At 43.9% G+C, this 17355-nt stretch overlaps 1 protein-coding gene across 5 annotated transcripts in view; it reads right to left on the bottom strand.

The window, feature by feature from the left end:
* Frmd4a (FERM domain containing 4A) overlaps window positions 1-17355 on the bottom strand; it is a 303426-nt gene that overhangs the window by 26311 nt on the left and 259760 nt on the right. For all 5 annotated transcript variants that reach the window (XM_027405198.2, XM_027405203.2, XM_027405200.2 and 2 more), the window contains one exon: window positions 13303-13444. In XM_027405198.2, the coding sequence (XP_027260999.1) occupies window positions 13303-13444 (142 nt within the window). The remainder of the gene's footprint in view (window positions 1-13302; window positions 13445-17355) is intronic.

The raw sequence follows: 17355 nt of genomic DNA, 5'->3' as shown, positions 1-17355 counted from the left end.
CTTTCCTGCCTGGAATATCTGCATGATGATTCAAACAGCAGGCTGCTAGACATGGAAACTTTTTAGAAGGCAACACTGTGAACCAAACAAAAGAAAAGTGAGCTGAAAATGCCAACTGAAGGAACTTAGCTTAGATCAAAAGAATAATTTCAAGGCTGCAGTGTTTGGCTCTTGGAGCAGTTTTCTTCTAGTGGCCCTTTCTTCCTCAATGGGGTAGGGAGGCATACTGCTGTCCTAGAAAAAGACAGGCTAATGTCCGCATTTCTTCTTATGTTCACACAAGCAGAACTGTTAGAATTGAACAGGCATTACTGAATATGCATCGAGGGGGCTGAGACCATACCACCACCATCAGCACCCAGTCAGCCAACATGCCTAGAAAGCTGACTGTGGGTCTGTAAACTCAGTTTCTTAGGGTGCTGAGGCAGGAGGAATACTCATTCAGGACCAGCCTGGACTACAGGAGGCCAGTGCAGAAACTTAGATTAACATAGTTAAAGATGAACATCTCTACAGCTAAAAGTGTAACACCTTGCTGGGAACAAGTAGAGCTATAAACAGAGATGATTACTGTGGACATAGATCCAGATGTTAATGTTTTACAAATGTCAATTCACCATAAGTTAAACAATATAAGAAATATAATCTTAATAAAAATCCCAGCAGGACTTTGTGGCGGTGGGGTGGGTGTTAGGAACTGCATTTCCATAAGAGACAATTGAATCTTTGGATTCAATTGGTAAAGATGTCTCAGAATCCTAAGACATTAGAAGACTTCTGTGCCTTTGCATTGAACAACTCTGCTAGACCCAAACACCTATAAACATACTATCCAATTCTTTAAGGTCTCTCATCAGGAAACCCATATTTCCTTAATTCCCACTCTCCCAGATCCCTGTGATCCTAATAATGAAGAATTCTCAGTGGCTAAGTACAATTTGACTCTGGCTTAGGCTTTGTTCTGTTCCTTTTCTGGCCCATTTGAGCTTGAAATTGAAGCCATCTATCACTGTAAGAACAAGCCATCTTTGTGCATCCCCAGGAGCAAATAAATATTGTCTGTCCCATACTTGGGTACTATAATTAAATTGTATCTCATTTTAGTAAAAAAAAAAAAGTAATAATCCACTGCCTGTATATCATTCCGTTATGGAAGCTACCTTCCAAGTTCTGAATCATGTTGTAACTCATTCCTGAGTTTTTGACATGCTTTAGTTGCAGGTGTCCAAACTCAATAGCAAACTGCAGCAAACACTTGATGCTTGCTGAGACTCCATTACCTCATGGTTCTCATAGACTAAATCCAGATGTGCCATTCTCAGGTATTGCATCACTGGATCTTATTTCAGGCTCCCCCTTTTTACCAGTGGTTCAGTTTTTTCATATCCCTGGGCCCATTACTTTGTGCTTATCAACTCTAAACCCTCTCCAGGCTGTGTCCGTCTAATGCAACCTGGAAAAATCATTATGAATCTTAATTGGGCCTCTTAGTCCTCGCCACCAATCCCATTTGAAGACAGGAAAATTTAATGAGGCATTCTCTGTTCCATCCTCTAAAAAATTAATAAGGATGTAAAATGATACTGGAAGGAAGTCAGACTTTAAAAACAGGCCTGGGGAAAACTTGGGTCCAAAAAGATTAAAGAATTTCTAGCATGAGTGAAAAATTCATTGTTTTCCCTTCACCCCTGCCTAACCCTTCAATAGGAAATGATGATTTATTGAGTCAAATCGAAGAACTGGCGATGCTCAGGAACAGCAAAGCTCACCAAAACACTAAATTTTGGTAAGCAAGCATATAATTTGTGGATGACTGGTCTGCTGTTACAGGATTAGTAAAGACTTGGCCTTGAGTAGCAGGGTTCATTACTGCTACCTAAATTATTATTTCTAATAATTAACTTAAATCTCAACCCACATAAGATGGGATAGAGAGCCTTGGCACGCTTGATGGCTCCTGAGTCTTTCTTAGGTAGCTAGCACCCCAAATGCTGGCTGGCTCCTCTGTACACCTTGAGTCTGGACTTTTCTACAGGAGAAATACAGTGCCTGGAGACAAGGTTACACCTCTTCAGGTAACTGAACCAGGCTATTACAGACACACAGGTTTCCATTTTAATGGTAATTAGAGAGAAAGGTAGATGGAAAACATCTGGATTTGATAAAGGCCAAGCCATTTGTTAGATGGGTGGATCTTGAATAAATCACTTGCTCTTCTATCTCTGAGGTAAAGAGTGAATGAGATATTACCCATAAAACACTTAGCCCTGTGCCTGAACTAGGTAAAGCCTTCGCATGGGGGTTGACTTACCACAAGTGGTATAGAATTAGAGAAACCATTGACATTATCTCCCCCTTTCAATAAGGTACCCACCAAATTCAGTGTAGGTTAGGACTACACTATAGAAGCTCCATCTATAGAAAGATGTAATGACAGGTGGGGGCAGTATCTCCAGACCACATTTCCTAAGCTCCAAGGCTGCAGATCTGCCTCTGGGGCTACTGCAGATGAAGTTGGGAATGTGGCTGAGGACACTTAGTGGGCTGTTGGTCTCCATCCCATCTTCTAAAAGCTTAAGGTGGCCTCACATGAACTTATTGCATTTGAGAAGAGGTTCCACTGTTGTTCTGTCTTGAGGGAAGTCTACTAATTGGAGGCAGGAGATCTGATGGCTTCGCTGTGTAAGAGCTCACATGATCTAAGTCTGTGGCTGTGACCACTAGCTAGGATATATGGCCACCAAGTGCCTTGGAACAAGCCCACTGACAGCTACTCAAAGAATGCCTGGAGAAGAGGCCCATAGTCCTCTGTGATGCTCAACATCCTTTAGGCATTCCCTGAATGAGACTCTTGCCTCCTAAAAGGGATCAAGAAAGGAAGTCATCGAACCAGGCAGAAATCAAGGGGTAGAGATGCTCTTTGGGCTGACCACCTCAATAGTAGAAACTGAATCAGGGGAATCTTTGAGCTCACTCAGGCCAATGGGAGTTTCTCAAACTAAAAGTTCAAGACACACAAATAAATGACACTTTACCCTGTCCATCTAGTTTTGTTTGTTTGTTTGGAGACAGGGTCTCACTATGTAGAACAGGCTGGCCTTGGACTCAAGTGATAACCTGTCTCTACTTCAAGAGTGCTGGGATTAAAGGTGTGTGCCACCACTCCCAGCTGAAAAAAATAATTTCAAGTATGTATTTGGACTTGGGAAAGTCTGGCAGTATGATTTGTCCATAACCAATTATTTGAACCCATACATATTACACATGCAAGACCTCTTCCATGTTATATGTTAAGTCTGTAAAACTGACAAAAACACATAAATCTGCTATCTTTGAAAAGGACAGTGACTGAGAAAGATATCACGTTGTCATCCCATAGCCACTATTGAGCAAAATAAATCTTTGGAATTTCAACCTTTTGAGAACCATTGAGGGGCTATCTATAAAGTGACCACCTCACCAATCTTCAAAAATGCCTCCCAACTTGAAGCACCAATCACCCAGTAAACAACTAACTGCATGTGAGTGCAGGTACCCAAGAAGGCCAGTGGAGGACATTGCTCCATGAGATTGTGACTCTGACATGGGAACTGGAAACCAAACTCCGGTCAAATGATTCCGTCTCAGCAATTAGCTTTCACCTCTGCAAATTTTATCAAAGAAACTTTATATCTGCTATAGCTTTCTTCCTCCTCCCTTTACCACCCAAGCCTCTAGGAATGGAAAGCATTCTACAACCTCTGATCATTTAACTGCTGCTGCTACTGCTGCTTCCTTGTGGAGGAGGGGATGGGGCGGGGGTGGGGGGGTGGGGGTGGGGGCGGGGGCATGCTTAATTACCACAAGTGCCAAAAGGTTTACCTTTTCCTCCAGCAAGAGGCCAAGTGTCTGTGATTGTGAATGCTAACTAGACTTAAATTGGAGCTGTCTTTAAGGTGAAGTAAGAAAAGGGATGGAGCATCTCCTCTGTACCCAGAAGAGTGAAATTTCAAATTTTATACATTGAAAAAAAAAAAAAAAAAGAAAAAAGAAAAAAAAAACAACCAAAAAACAGTAGCCAAGGGCTGCCTGGGAAGGAATGAAGGGAAATAGTGAGTTGGCCTAATAGGCCAATGAGAAACCAAGGTGAGATGAGTATTTTTGAAAGATATGGATAATACATAAATACCCTTTAGTGGTGGTGGTGGTGGGGTGTCAAGCAACACTCAGATTTACAGGTAAGGGAATTCAACATAGTCTTTGAACAACAGGCCAGGAGCCTGCAGTCTGGGGGTCTAGGGGCTACCAGGGCTGTGTGTATGTTTCAGCTCAGCTACTGACTGGCTGTGATTTGGGGTGGGGGTTCTAGAACTTCTCTGAGTCTTGGTTTCCTCCCTGGTAAACTGGGCAATGAAAACAGGGCTCTTCAAATACTGGGAAGATGCAAAGAGATAATGCTTGGAAGATACTAGAAGAAAACTCAGAACATCCTAAAAGCCATATGCATATTAGTTTTTTTTTTCATTAATAAGGATTCCTGACTTTTATTATGGGTTGGCATCTTCATTTCAGAATGTTCCATACTGTAAAGAGAGCATGGAGTAGATCAGCAAGGAAATGAAGAAGAATTTTGGCAGATGCAGCCCTGTCAATTTAGGAAGCTCTGGGACAGAAGGGAAAGAAAGCAGAGTTTACAGAACTCAGCAGGGGCTTCTTACACAGCCTCATGTCATTATGTCCTCTTCCATTCACAGGGGAGGCCATGGTGGCCCAGGGAAACAGAGGCTAGATTCAAACTTTGCTCTGTGTGGCCTGTTTTGTCCCTTGAATGGAAACTCCACGAGGGTGAGAACACTTCTGTCTCCCTGCTAGAATGCCATGGTACCACCCTGTGAACTGCATTTCCTTGCATCCACCTCCCCAGCAAGCTCTTTCCACTGTACTGCATACTCTGATCTCAAAATGCAAGAGAAGGCAGAAGAGGAGGAAGCCAATGGGGGTCGTCAGTCCTCAGTACTGCCCACTAAAGGAGTTAGAAACAAGCAAATCAACAAGGATGGAAGATACTGTGGTTGCCAGAGAAGGCACCCACAGCACAGGGAACAGCTGGGGGGGTTAGCCTGCTTTCTTGATGATCATTTCTCATATTTTTTTGTTTGGTTTGTTTTGTTTTTTCGAGGTATGGTTTCTCTGCGTAGCCCTGGCTGCCCTGGAACTCACTCTGCAGATCAAGCTGTCCTCAAACTCAGAGAGATCTGCCTGCCTCTGCCTCTCAAGTTCTGGGATTAAAGGATGCACCAGCACCATCACCAGATGATCACTTCTCTGAGGAGATTTAGCTTCCCTCTGATTGGCTGCTGATAAAACTGTCAGGTAAGTTCTCTAGCAAATCTTCCCTGAGCTAGTGCTTAGCAAGTCTCTACTTGAATGAGAGAAGAGTTGAAGTCCAGCACTCTTAACTTCAGAGAAGACGGTTGTATATAGAAATACATTTGGAGACAGTGTCTCTCATTCAAGCTGGCCTTGAACTCCAAACTGATGACCATGACCTTGACCCTCCTGCCTCTACCTCCTGAGCTCTGGCATTAAAGAGGTGAACATTACCACACTTGGTTTATATGGTGCTGGGATTGAACTCAGGGTTTTTTAAGTGTGCTAGATAAAGAGTTCCAGCAAGCGAGCTACATCCCCCAGCCCCAGGAAGATGACTCTTGTACAGATATAGCCAAACGAAAACTGTTGCTCAAAGAAAGTCATTTTCAGCGGGCACTTGGGGCTCTTCGGAGGAAGCCAGCTGACATCACTGATAGTACTGTGGGCTTGGGGACTGATTTTCCATTTTCCAGCTGGGGAATCTAGACTTCAGACTGGTGTCAGCTGTGTATGGAAAGACCACGTGTGGAGGGGCAGCAGCGCCAACAGCAGCTCTCTCCTGGTGAGCATATGGAAGGATCGCTTCACTACGCTGTGATGGAGAATTTGTTGCAGTTATTCCAAAGATCCCAAGCCTGTTGGCACCGGATATGAGTTCGCATCCTGCTGAGGATACACAGGGACCTGTGCATCTGTTTTCACACACAAATGCTGATGACCAGCCCCCTGAATCCAGAAGGCGGAAGGGGTGCTTTCCTCTTTGGAAGGAGGAGAGATTTAACACAAATAGTAGCGCCCCCCCCACACCCAGAAATCTGTTGTTGTAAAAAGCAAGGGAAGGAAATGACTGTCTGTTTTGGCCTTTTGGGGAAAATGAAAAGTTAAAAAAAAAAAAAAAAATGAAGACAGCCAAGTCCCAGCAGATCTGTATAAGTTGTGAGGAAAAATTTTGGCAGATACCCAGGAATAAATATGGGGAAGAGGGTTAGGTTCCCCTTTATGATAAAGAGATATTTATTTCCCAAATCCTCAAGAATGAATTCCTTGCATCAAAGATGTCCTAGGAGACCCTGTGATATAATGCCACATGGCAGATGGCAGGGTCAGTGCATTATCGAGACAGGCCATCTCTGTGAATTCAGCATCATTCCCAAATGAACAATACATGCTTGGAGGACTTCTCGTCAGCCTTGGAGATTTTACAAATAGTTTGGTTCAGAGTAGTGAGATAGAAGTTCTTTCAAAAGCAAGTACCCTTTTGATGGCTTTGCTCTCTTTGGAGCATCAGTGGCACTTTTGCCAAAAGGAGAGAATATAAACGCTGTTTAAAAGAAGCTGTGCTCTGTGGCAAGAGGAAGGGAAGGAGGTAAACAGAGGCAGCCAGCATTTAAAAGTTAACGCATCGGGTCAAATGTCTAATTGAAACCATAACTTGTGATAACACATATGATTTCCATTCCTCAGATCAAGAACCCAGGGAACTGATCTTGCTGGCTCCAGGGCTGTTGGTCTGTTGTAATATGTAGGTTTAGAGATTAATTGCAAATCTCAACGATCGTTATTCTGTGCTCTCAGCAAAGCTGGGGAAGTTGAACTCGGAGTTCAGTTAAGTAGAAACAGAGTGATGTGCTTGGGAGGTTGCAGGGAGATCTCTCTTCCAATGTTTAAAACCTTACCCCTGAAAACGGTTCACCAAGACGATATGGTGTCAACCTAAGTTCTCTCTAACAGGCAAGTATACCTTTACTGGTAACATCCAAGGGGACAAAACATAGTCACAAAAGTGACTTTTGTCACCCCTACCCTCCACCAAATAGAAGTGGAAGGGGCTCTCAGGCCAGACCTGCTCAGATGAGTGCAGAAACATCCATTCTGCAGACTGCTTTTGCAGCCTGCCCAGTCTCACAGTCCAGCATAAACAACCTCTTTGGCAGTGCCTGGGAGGTTGTGCCCAACAGCAGAGCCGAGGTTATGACCAAATTTAAGGCCTCTGGAATGCAGTTCTGCTTGGACCTAAAAGGAGAGGTACTACGCAGTTGATAGAAAACTCTAAAAGGCCAGAGGAAGATCCGGGAAGGAGACCGACAAAAAAGAAAGGATGTAGACAAAAAGGAAAACACTAAACAAAAAACATTGCATGATTTATGCCAGTGCAGAGTCATGCAGTGTGAGCTGGATACAGCTATAAGCACACAGCTGGTAGGCGCCTAGATCACCTCTCTGTGGGGAGAGTTGTCAAATAGCTGGCATTGTCATTTTTATACTAGCTATTAATAAACATTCTTACAATGGAAGGAAGTGGTTGCATTCAGAGAAGGAGAATGTGGGAATTGTTTAATAGTGACGGTGGACCCATCCCAGGCAAGGCCAGGGTCAGGGTTGAACACAATATGTTCTTCACACAATATGTTTTTCCTAGAATGAAAAGTGTCAGAGATGTGGCATGTTAGCAGAATGCAGGTTTGGGTGTGGCTTTACTTTTAAAACCTTTTAGATCCATTATCATACTCAAATGGAAGAAGACTGAGCTGCCACCAAATTAACCACACAGCCAAATTCTTATCCATTAACTCATTATACTATTTTGTTTGGCGATCAAGGGATACTTCAGGCCTCTTTATTCTATTAAAAAAATTAATGTCTTGTGTTTCCATTTAAGAAGGAATATAGTCTCTCTCTCTCTCTCTCTCTCTCTCTCTCTCTCTCTCACACACACACACACACACACACACACACACACAAAGAGATATTGGTTTGGGTGGCTAATACAGCAAGTCACTGGGTCCTGCAGAACAAGGGTTTTTCCTAAGTGGGTTTGTGTCATTTGTTTTAAATAGCCTGAGAGCAAAATGGTCTCTGACACCTCCTACACTTCCACTGAAGTCCTAACTATTGTGTCAAGACAGATCCCCAAAACAATGCTGACACAAATCTTAGACTCTCACTTCCAGACAAGCTATGAAAAGGCCATGTGTCTTCAGCTACACAAATACAGTTGTTTTTGTTTTGTGGTGCCTCCTCCCCACCCCCTTCCTTCTAACATTTGAAATAATGGGGTAAGGGAAGTGAGAAATTAACCCTTTGAAGAACAGGCAAAAGATTTGGGATGGGCCTTCTGTTTTTCTTTCTTGTTCTGTGCTGGGGATTAACTCAGGGCTTTAGGCAAGCGTTCTACCCACTGAACTATACCCTAGTTCATGTAGAAAAACGAGAAGGTAGACTAGGGAGAGAGAAAGAATAGGTTCTAAAAACAGCAACTGAATGGATGGTTTGAATTTATAGTTGTCTCTGAAATTGTATTTGAATATCTTAATAATTTGTTACTTGAAGCCCATGTGAACAAAACACCATGGCCAAAGCCGTCTCCGAATTTGGAGGAAATAGCTAGGCTCTTTCAGACCACTGTGACTAAGTGCCCTGCTTATTCTGTCCCTTTCCGGTGATCAATCAGCATATTTCCTGAACCCCTACACATCACAGACCTGTAGCTGTGACTTGGATAGAAGGGACCCTGTGGTCTCCTCCAGGATACAAGCCTACAGTTTTCTTATGGGAACTCCTATGTAAAATGTTTTGACCCCAAACTTAATTAATCACAGAAGCATGTGCCCTTTTCATTTGGTAATGCTAGTAACCACCCCTCTTACCCTACTCATACTAGTGACTCAGGACATCGATGGGCATGAACTTCTGACATTTGTAATGGGTAACAATGGCATTCCTGCATTTCCTTAGCATTAGAGGCCTTGGATACCAAGAACTGGGCTTCCTAGCAATTTTAAAGCAGTTGCAAATCCTTAAGTAGGAAAACTGCCTTTAAAGTTACTAATAGCTTGGAACTATTTTATCTTTATTTTGTATTGATAGATGACATTCCAACTCCTTTCAGAGAAGCCTCTGTGCTTTTAAATGCGGTGTATATTACCCACTTTCCTAGTTTTGGCTCAGGCCAGCCCTGCACAATTGAGTTCAGAAACATCCATTCAGCAGAAGGAGTATTTTGCAGCACTCAAGGTTCTACAGCCCAGTATAAACAAATCCTGGCAGCACCAACTCCTTTGGCAATGTCTGGGGTTGGGGGGCAGGGAGGGCTGTGCCCAACATCGGACCCAAAGCTATGATCAAAATCAAAGCATAACTAGCATCTCTTAGGAGTTAAAAATGAAAGTTTATATCATGGAAATATGACAGCATTGTTATGTGATTTGGTTATGCATGATATTGTGTTACTGGGAGGTGTAGGAGGAAATCAATGGAAACAACAGGTTTGGCCACCATTATCCCAGGGACAGTATTGGAAAGGGCTGAGGGGCCGATGCAGGTGACCTCAAAAGGTCTAACACCAGTACGACAAAGAATGCCGTCAACCTGACAACGGGATAGAGATGTTCTGTCTAGTTTTAAAGATGCTTGGATGTCATTCCTAATGAACAATGTGGTATCACTTTTACTTTAGAGGTTTGGGGCTTCTGTGAGGGAGAACTTCCCAGGAGAACTCTCTGTGAGGCCAGAGATACCATACATTCCAGAAACATGGCGGTTCCTACCATGTACCACAGGTCTCCCTGCTGTTCTCTATCATTTTATGGACAACTGGGTGCTGGACAATGGACTAGGGATTTTCTTGTGCTAACTGGGTTCTCAATATGCTTTTAAGAAACATCTATTAGACACCATATAACAAGGAGGGGGAGGGAGAAACAGTTGATGAGGTTGGATGCTGCATTGTCTCCTTTGTGAATAAACATTAGCGTGGAAGGTCTGGCAAGTATTCACGAAAAGACAGAGCTGTCCTGTAACAGCAAGCATGTGAGGACATATTACAGGCAAGAGGACAGAAAGAAAAAGAAGGGAGACTAGCCAGCTGCCCCAATTTTTAGACCAGGGACTAAATTCCTCCACAGAGGGGCTACTATGAGGAGTCCTACCTGGTCTCTCATAGGTAGGGCTCCCTCCTCCCAGAATAAGCAATCAGGAGGGGCAGCAGGCAGCAACCTCCATGGGAGGACCATATCCATATATCCTAGAAATTCCCTTTGTGCACTGATGGCACACATCCTGTTCTGGTCCCTCCCTCTATTGTCCCAGCTGTTTTTCCTAAGTCATGAGGGTGGGTGTGGGGGATCCCCAAGGAGCCTCAACTGGCATTCACAAACATTTTTCAGGCTCAAACTTGTATGGCCTGGGAGAGGTTGACATGTTCCTTGGTCTCCTCGTGAGGCTTTTTCTGTGTTCCATGTTTCTTCTTACTTGGCAACATCAGAAAAGCCTGAGTGGCTGGAAGCCAGTGACTAGTACAACCCCCATGTGGCCTCAGCTGCTTCTCTCAATTTCTAAACATCTCATCCGGGTGCTACTCTAACATTTTTTTTATTTGTTTGTTTGTTTGTCTTTGGTTTCTCAAGACAGGGTTTCTCTGTGCAACAGCGCTGGCATCTTGGAACTAGCTAGAACTCATAGGGATCTGCCTGCCTCTGCCTACCAAATGCTGGGATTGAAGGCATGTGCCACCACTGCCTGGCTGTCATAACATTTTAAAAACACTTCAACATCTTGAGAAAATGATGCTTACACATTACATGTAGGCATGGATCAGCAGGAAGGTTTTCTTGTGATTTTTTTTTTAGTCCACTGGATTGGTGATTAATGTTAATCTGATGGCAGTATAGAAACGGATTGCGTTCTGGTTTTAAAGATGCTTAATGTCATTCCTGATGGTTATGTGGGGGTCAGTCTCCCCTTAGGAATGTCATCTACAGCTGCTGATAGGCATCTATCTGCCTCAGTATCTTAGAGGTATCTGCCTGGTATCTCAGAGATACCAGGGGCCCAGGAAGATGAACCAGGTCATAGGCTGAAAGTTATCTTGAACCATGTGCTCACTTTAGTCTCTTCTTAGCAACAAGAGTGGCCTTCAAAGCTCAGTCCCTGGACCAGTGGCAGCAGAGTGATCCCGGAACTGGGTAGAAATAGAAAATCATTCACACAGTCTTACAGAATCTTGTAGGATGAGAGGAAAACCAATGGTCATATTACACTCCTACAACCCTGAGCTAGGAGAAGCCAGAGTGGACCAAGGCTCGATTCTTAGTAACTAGATAAGGAGGCAGGTAAGATATATCCCGGCTCTTATCTGAGACTATTTAACAGGAATTAGGAAAATCACTGCATGCTGTATCTAAAAGACAAACAAGGTGTTGCATTTGGCTCTGCTTTGCCCATTCAATGGGAGGCTGGGAGGAGCGGGGAGGGGCTGCAACTCGAGATAGACCCTTTGGTTTTGAATGGTCTTGCCTAGATACAAAAAAGACAACATTTTCTACCGCCTTCCTTGAAAACTTCTAAGCCTCAGAAGTAGTGGCCATTTGGCACACCTTTTTTATGAAACAGTTTTGAAGAATTCCAGGCAGGGGCAAAGTTAAGAGGTCTGGCAGAGACAGGTCCAGCTTTTATGAGCCCGAGGCTTATATAATCTTGACAGTTCATTTAAGACAAACAATATACAGCATATTATATAGAGCTCATAAGCATATGAACATATTACTAGGTCTCTGAGCAGTAGGGTCATAGCCTGTCCAACATGGAGACCTGAGTTCACACTCCATCAGCCCCAGAGCAAACCTACTTTTCACTCCAGGCCCAGTGTACATACTCCTCTCCTTAGCTCTTTCAGGCTGAACTTCTGACTATGAGTGGACAATACCAACCCAGAAGCTAATACGAGTCAGCTCATCTTTTGTCATTCCCATTTCGGTTGTTACTGTTGTTTGCAGTCACTGTATATAGTTATAGAACTGGTCCTAGACAATAACAAGAGGTAGAGACTTCTTTTATTTTCCAAGCTCAGATTCAAGGTGACATGGCTCCTGTCCTAGTTACCTTTATCTGTCAACTTGACATAGCCCAGAGTCATCTGTCTGAGTCTCAAGTACAGGATTGCCCAGATCTGATTGGCCTGTGGTCATGTCTGTGTGAGACTGTGATGCAGGAGAGCTCCCTTCCTCCACTGTGGTTCACTCCTGGTGAGCCTGGGCTGCATGAGAAAGCTAGTTGAATAAGAGCCTGGGAGAGCAGGCCAGTAAGCCGTACTCCTCTGTGGTTTCTGGTTCAGTTCCTTCCTTGAGTTCTCACTCTGACTTCCCTCAGTGATGAACTCTTAGCTGCAAGTGCAAGATGAAATAAACCCTTTTCCCCCCAAGTTGCTTTTGGTCATGATGTTTATCACAGCAATCAAATGAACAGCCACCTAAATTAATTGGGTTTTAAACGCTAAGTCACACTTGGCTCACATTTCCAAACAATTGCTGTCTTTTTCTGCTTCGGCCCTCCGTAAACCCATGCCTCTTTTTGCCATTTAAGCAGACAGAGTTCCCACCCAGAGCCTTGTGTGTACTAAGCAAGCACTCTACCAATGATCTACTTCCTTGATCTCCATTCTTGAAGCCAAGATAATTTTGATATGGCCCTCCTAATCATTAGTGGTAAAGCGACCTGTCTGATGCTCACAAAAAGAGACAGTGGAACCACGTGGTGACACAAGGTACTCATCCAGCCATATCTTGTGACAACGTGTCTCTCCTTTTCTCATTTACCTTTTAAAGCCCCAGATGTCTCCTGGGAAGCAGAATGTAGCAGTTTGTACAGTCCTGGTACAGTCCTCCTCTTAAGAACACACAATTAAACCCTGATAACAGTTACCCATTATACCAGTCAGCATTCTAAAAAGCCCTGTGAGGTACCTGCAGAGACTGACAATTTGTCCCACACTGTGAAGTTATACTGACCTCCCTCTGCCCCTTTGGATAACTTGGGAAACTTCTTAAGACACACACGAGGCTCCAAAATTTGGTCTGGGAACTAAAGCAACGTCTGGGCAGCATGCCCATTGGCTTCCCAGGCATGGTGTCCCCTCCATCCCTGGGTGGAAGGTGTCTAGCATGCAGGCCCTACCTGAGGACAGCAGGCTCCCACTGCTGCCGCTAATGATTTTCCCTTTGCTCCCCATGTTGGCCAGCTTCGAGGTCTTCAGTGTCCCTGTTTCTGTTAGGTCAATGGCGATCTCACTCAGACTTCGTGCTGCATGGATCTTGGACTGGAAAGGAAAGCAGAGCAGGTTATGGAAGGGACAGAGACCACTGGCCTACTTGTAGTCCTGAAGTCAGGTGGCTCTCATAAGCTTCACAAACTGGAACTCACAGCCCAGGGTTCCATAGGCTATAGAGTGGAGTGTGAAGAGTGTGGTTTTTGGAGTTTATATTCTGGGAAAAGTATTTAATCTCATTGAGTCTTATTATTCCCAAATATAAACCAGGGAAGTTACCACCTACCACAGAGGGGTGAGCTGGAGTCAAAGGAACTTGCTGTGTGTAAGACATTCCCTTCCTTCCCCCTAATTCCTCCCCTCCTCTCCTTTCTTCTCTGATTGACACAGAAACAAATAGAAAATTATGCCAGGTCAATAATCCTAGCTACTTAGGGTTGGGAATGGCAGTACAGGTGGGGCAAGGAGATTTTAAATTCATAGACTGTTTGGTCCAAAGAGCAAGTTCAAAGCCAGCTTGGACAATTTAGTGAAGGACCCATTCTCAACATAAAAAAATAGAATAAGTAGGTATAGCTCAATGGTAGAACACTTCTCTGGTATGTACAAGATCCTAGCTTCAACCCCTAGCACGCACATGTGCACATTCGAACAGGCACAGGTACACACATAGCTGTGACTATACTTATTTTATGCTTACACAAGGAAGAGAAAATAAATTTTTAGCTTTTTGAATGACATGAGATTTGTGAAATAAACTCATGCAATATCAATAAATTCAGAAATTCTTAAATATCTTCAGTTATTACTTATGTGACCAGGGAAAGAATTGCTTCAATTCTTATTAAGTCTGTGAAGGATCCAAAGTCTTCATATTGGAGTCCAAACTCCACTCCATTTTGTGTTCAGGTCAGCTGACCCATCGAGCTTATAGTCAAAGGTGAGGAGAATCTCAGAACGGTTTTGCTTTGTGTTTACAATTATATCCCTAAAAGTGATCGCTTCTTCAGTAAGGCTATCTGCTTTATTTAGTTATACCTTTGGCAATGTGGAAGTGTGCTGTATTTTCTTCCTACAGACATTATTTGTCATTTTGCAATGTGTTGCTTTTGTTTTATAAATCTACTTTTTAATGATACCATAAGCATCTCAAAAGCCACTACAAATGATAGAGCACACACTGACTCTCTATGGTGTAGTTGGGTGAGCTCAATGGGTGGCTGCTGCAGGAGAGCAAATCCTTCCACACCCACAAGGCTCCAGACAGATTCTGAGGGCTTTGGAGAGGCCGGCACACCACAGTCCCCTCTTCCTGGTTTACAGGCTTCCTCCTTTGCCCAGGGGCTGTTATTTGTCCCACGAAAGCTATCTGGATCCTTAAGGCCTTGCCCTTCCTCTGGCCTCAGATGTTGTTGCCTATTGCTGATGAAGAACAGTGACTTCCGGTCCCTGCGTGCTTTCCCCCTCTTAGCAAATGAGCGTCTTTGGCCAGAAGAAACACTGAGACTTTTGCTTTTGTTTTGTTCACCTGATGTGAACTGTCTTCCTCTTCCCCTCCTTCTCTGCCATTCGTACTTTGACTTGGGTCTCCTTCCCAACCTCCTGTTTCTTCCTTACGGACAGAACCAGGTTAGGTTAGACTTCCTCAGGTTAGGGCCCCCTTGTTCATAAACAAGTGCAGCTGCCAGGCCTGGCAGTCTTTGGCTGCTGCAGGAAGCAGGAAGGGCTTTCTGTTTCATGAGGACTCTATATATCTACAGCACCCATCTGGCTGTGCTTTATCCTTCAGGCAAGCAGAGTGCACACACTCCATCACTACCTCTCTTTCTGCCCTGCACTTTACCAAGTCCTGTGTTTCCACAGAAGAAGCCCACACTTAACAGCTACAGAGCAGCAACTCATCTAGCTCAGATAGCACAGTGGCGAGGGCCCAGAGCTCCTCCTGATCAGCCACTGTTAGACTTTGATCTTTGACCTCCCAAATCCTCAGATGCCTGTTTATAACATGGGGATCTTAAAGCCCATATCACAGAGCTGGGATGAGGACCACAGCAGATACTATATGTCAAGGCCTCTGCAGTAGGAGTGGCATATAATAGGACCTGGATGTAATTTGTGAATGAGGTTAGATGGCTGGCTCTACTAGACATTTTAAAGATCCCATTAATCACATGGAGAACCTGTCTTTCAAATGAGCCCCCTCTTTCCTGCTTAGACATCGACCCCAGAGGCAGGAAACAAAAATACAGAAGCTGGAACAACAGATAGCCTTTTCCTAATGTAGTCTAGATTCTTGTAACTTTAAGAACTTTCTGGAATGGGCCTATCACAATGTCCCAACAGATTGCTTATGGGATGAGAACCAAGAAGAAATATAATTAATAGTCCCAGGAGATTCCCTTCTCGAAATGTTAGGTCTCTGGGCCAGCCCTCTGGTCCCTAAACATCCCAAATGACCACTCTGTGTCAGTACGGGGTTCTGTGAATGAGTCTTTTAATTTGCTCTATCATGCTGTTGATTTTAGGAATAAATAGATTGGATGAGGAAAGGAGGAAAAGTAGTGATTAGGGAGGAAAGATGTCTGCACTGAGGCTTAACTCCAGAGAGCACCACTCTAGGGTCAGAGGAAAACATCCATTAGTTCCTCTGAACATACTTGCTCCTGAAGTCTGAAAGTCAGTCTTTGGCTCCAGGATGCAGAGGTCACTGGATGCTTTTGATAGCACTTCTCAACTTCAGTAACAACAGACATAAATGATCAATTATAACTGATGTCTGCAGAGCTTCTTACACTCAATGAACTGCAGGGAATCAACTGTCTTCCACTCTGTTTTTGATGGTGGAAGTTTTCCTTCATGTGCATGTTTGAGAAGTTGATAGGAATGCTCTCTCTCTTCTCTTCTCTCCTCTCTCTCTCTCTCTCTCTCTCTCTCTCTCTCTCTCTCTCTCTCTCCTTCTTTCTTTCTGACAGGGTTTCTCTGTGTAGCTCTGGCTGTTCTGGAAGTCGCTCTGTAGACAAGGCTGGCCTCGAACTCACAGATCTGCCTGCCTCTGCCCCCCAAGTGCTGGGATTAAAGGCGTGTGTCACCCCTGGGAGGTTTCTTAAATGATTTGCACAATGGCCCGGAGGTACTCTGGGTGTCAGTGAGGAGGTATGTGAGCTGTCTTGGCTACTGCCCTCGCTGACTCAAACCACTAGACTGTACTTGTTTCTCTGGCTTGATAAACATTACTTGGGAGGCCTGAACTGTGCTGGGAGCCCTTCAGAGAAAGGAATGGTTGGCATGGCCCCATACAGTAGAATGTGAAGCCCTGCCAGGATGCCAGCCCACACTGGCTGTCCAGAAATATGTGAAGCTTTCTATCCCAGGCCTGTTGACAATCACTCACAGAGTCCATGCTGCCCACCAAAGATGGGTCACATGACATCCCAGAAATGAACTGTGTTGCAAAGTAACTCCTCCTGAGTGTTTCACTATTTCGGATGTAATGTGGGGTCTTCTCAGAGAGTTTAACTTGATGCAGCACTGAACAGCGGACTGTGTTAGCTTAACCATGATGTTAATAAAACACAAATTTCCTAAAATAAAACACATATTTCCTAAAGCAGTTTCACAAACACTGTGTCATTTCACCAACTATAAATCTGGGTCAGGAAGTTCCTTTTCTGTTCTCTAATTGAGGAAAGCAAAGTGCATGTGATAAGAAGCCTACCCAAGGTCACAGAGCTGGGAAATAGTTGTCTGACATCCAGACAGAGGAACTTGGTCTTCACCTGTCTGTAAGGTTAAACGTTTGGCTCCTAGGTTACATGTAGAGCTGAGAACAAATTCAGTGGTAGAATACTTGCTTAGGAATAAGTCCTAGGTTCAATTCCTAGTACCACAAGAAAACAAACTTGGTTTTGGGGTTTTTTTTTTTTTTTTGCCTGATATATATTTAGGCCTCTGGGACATTTGCA

Source organism: Cricetulus griseus, chromosome 3 (genome assembly GCF_003668045.3).
Source record: "Cricetulus griseus strain 17A/GY chromosome 3, alternate assembly CriGri-PICRH-1.0, whole genome shotgun sequence".
Lineage (NCBI taxonomy): Eukaryota > Metazoa > Chordata > Mammalia > Rodentia > Cricetidae > Cricetulus > Cricetulus griseus.
The sequence above is the reverse complement of the archived record's forward strand: the minus strand, read 5'-3'. Positions and strand labels throughout refer to the sequence as shown.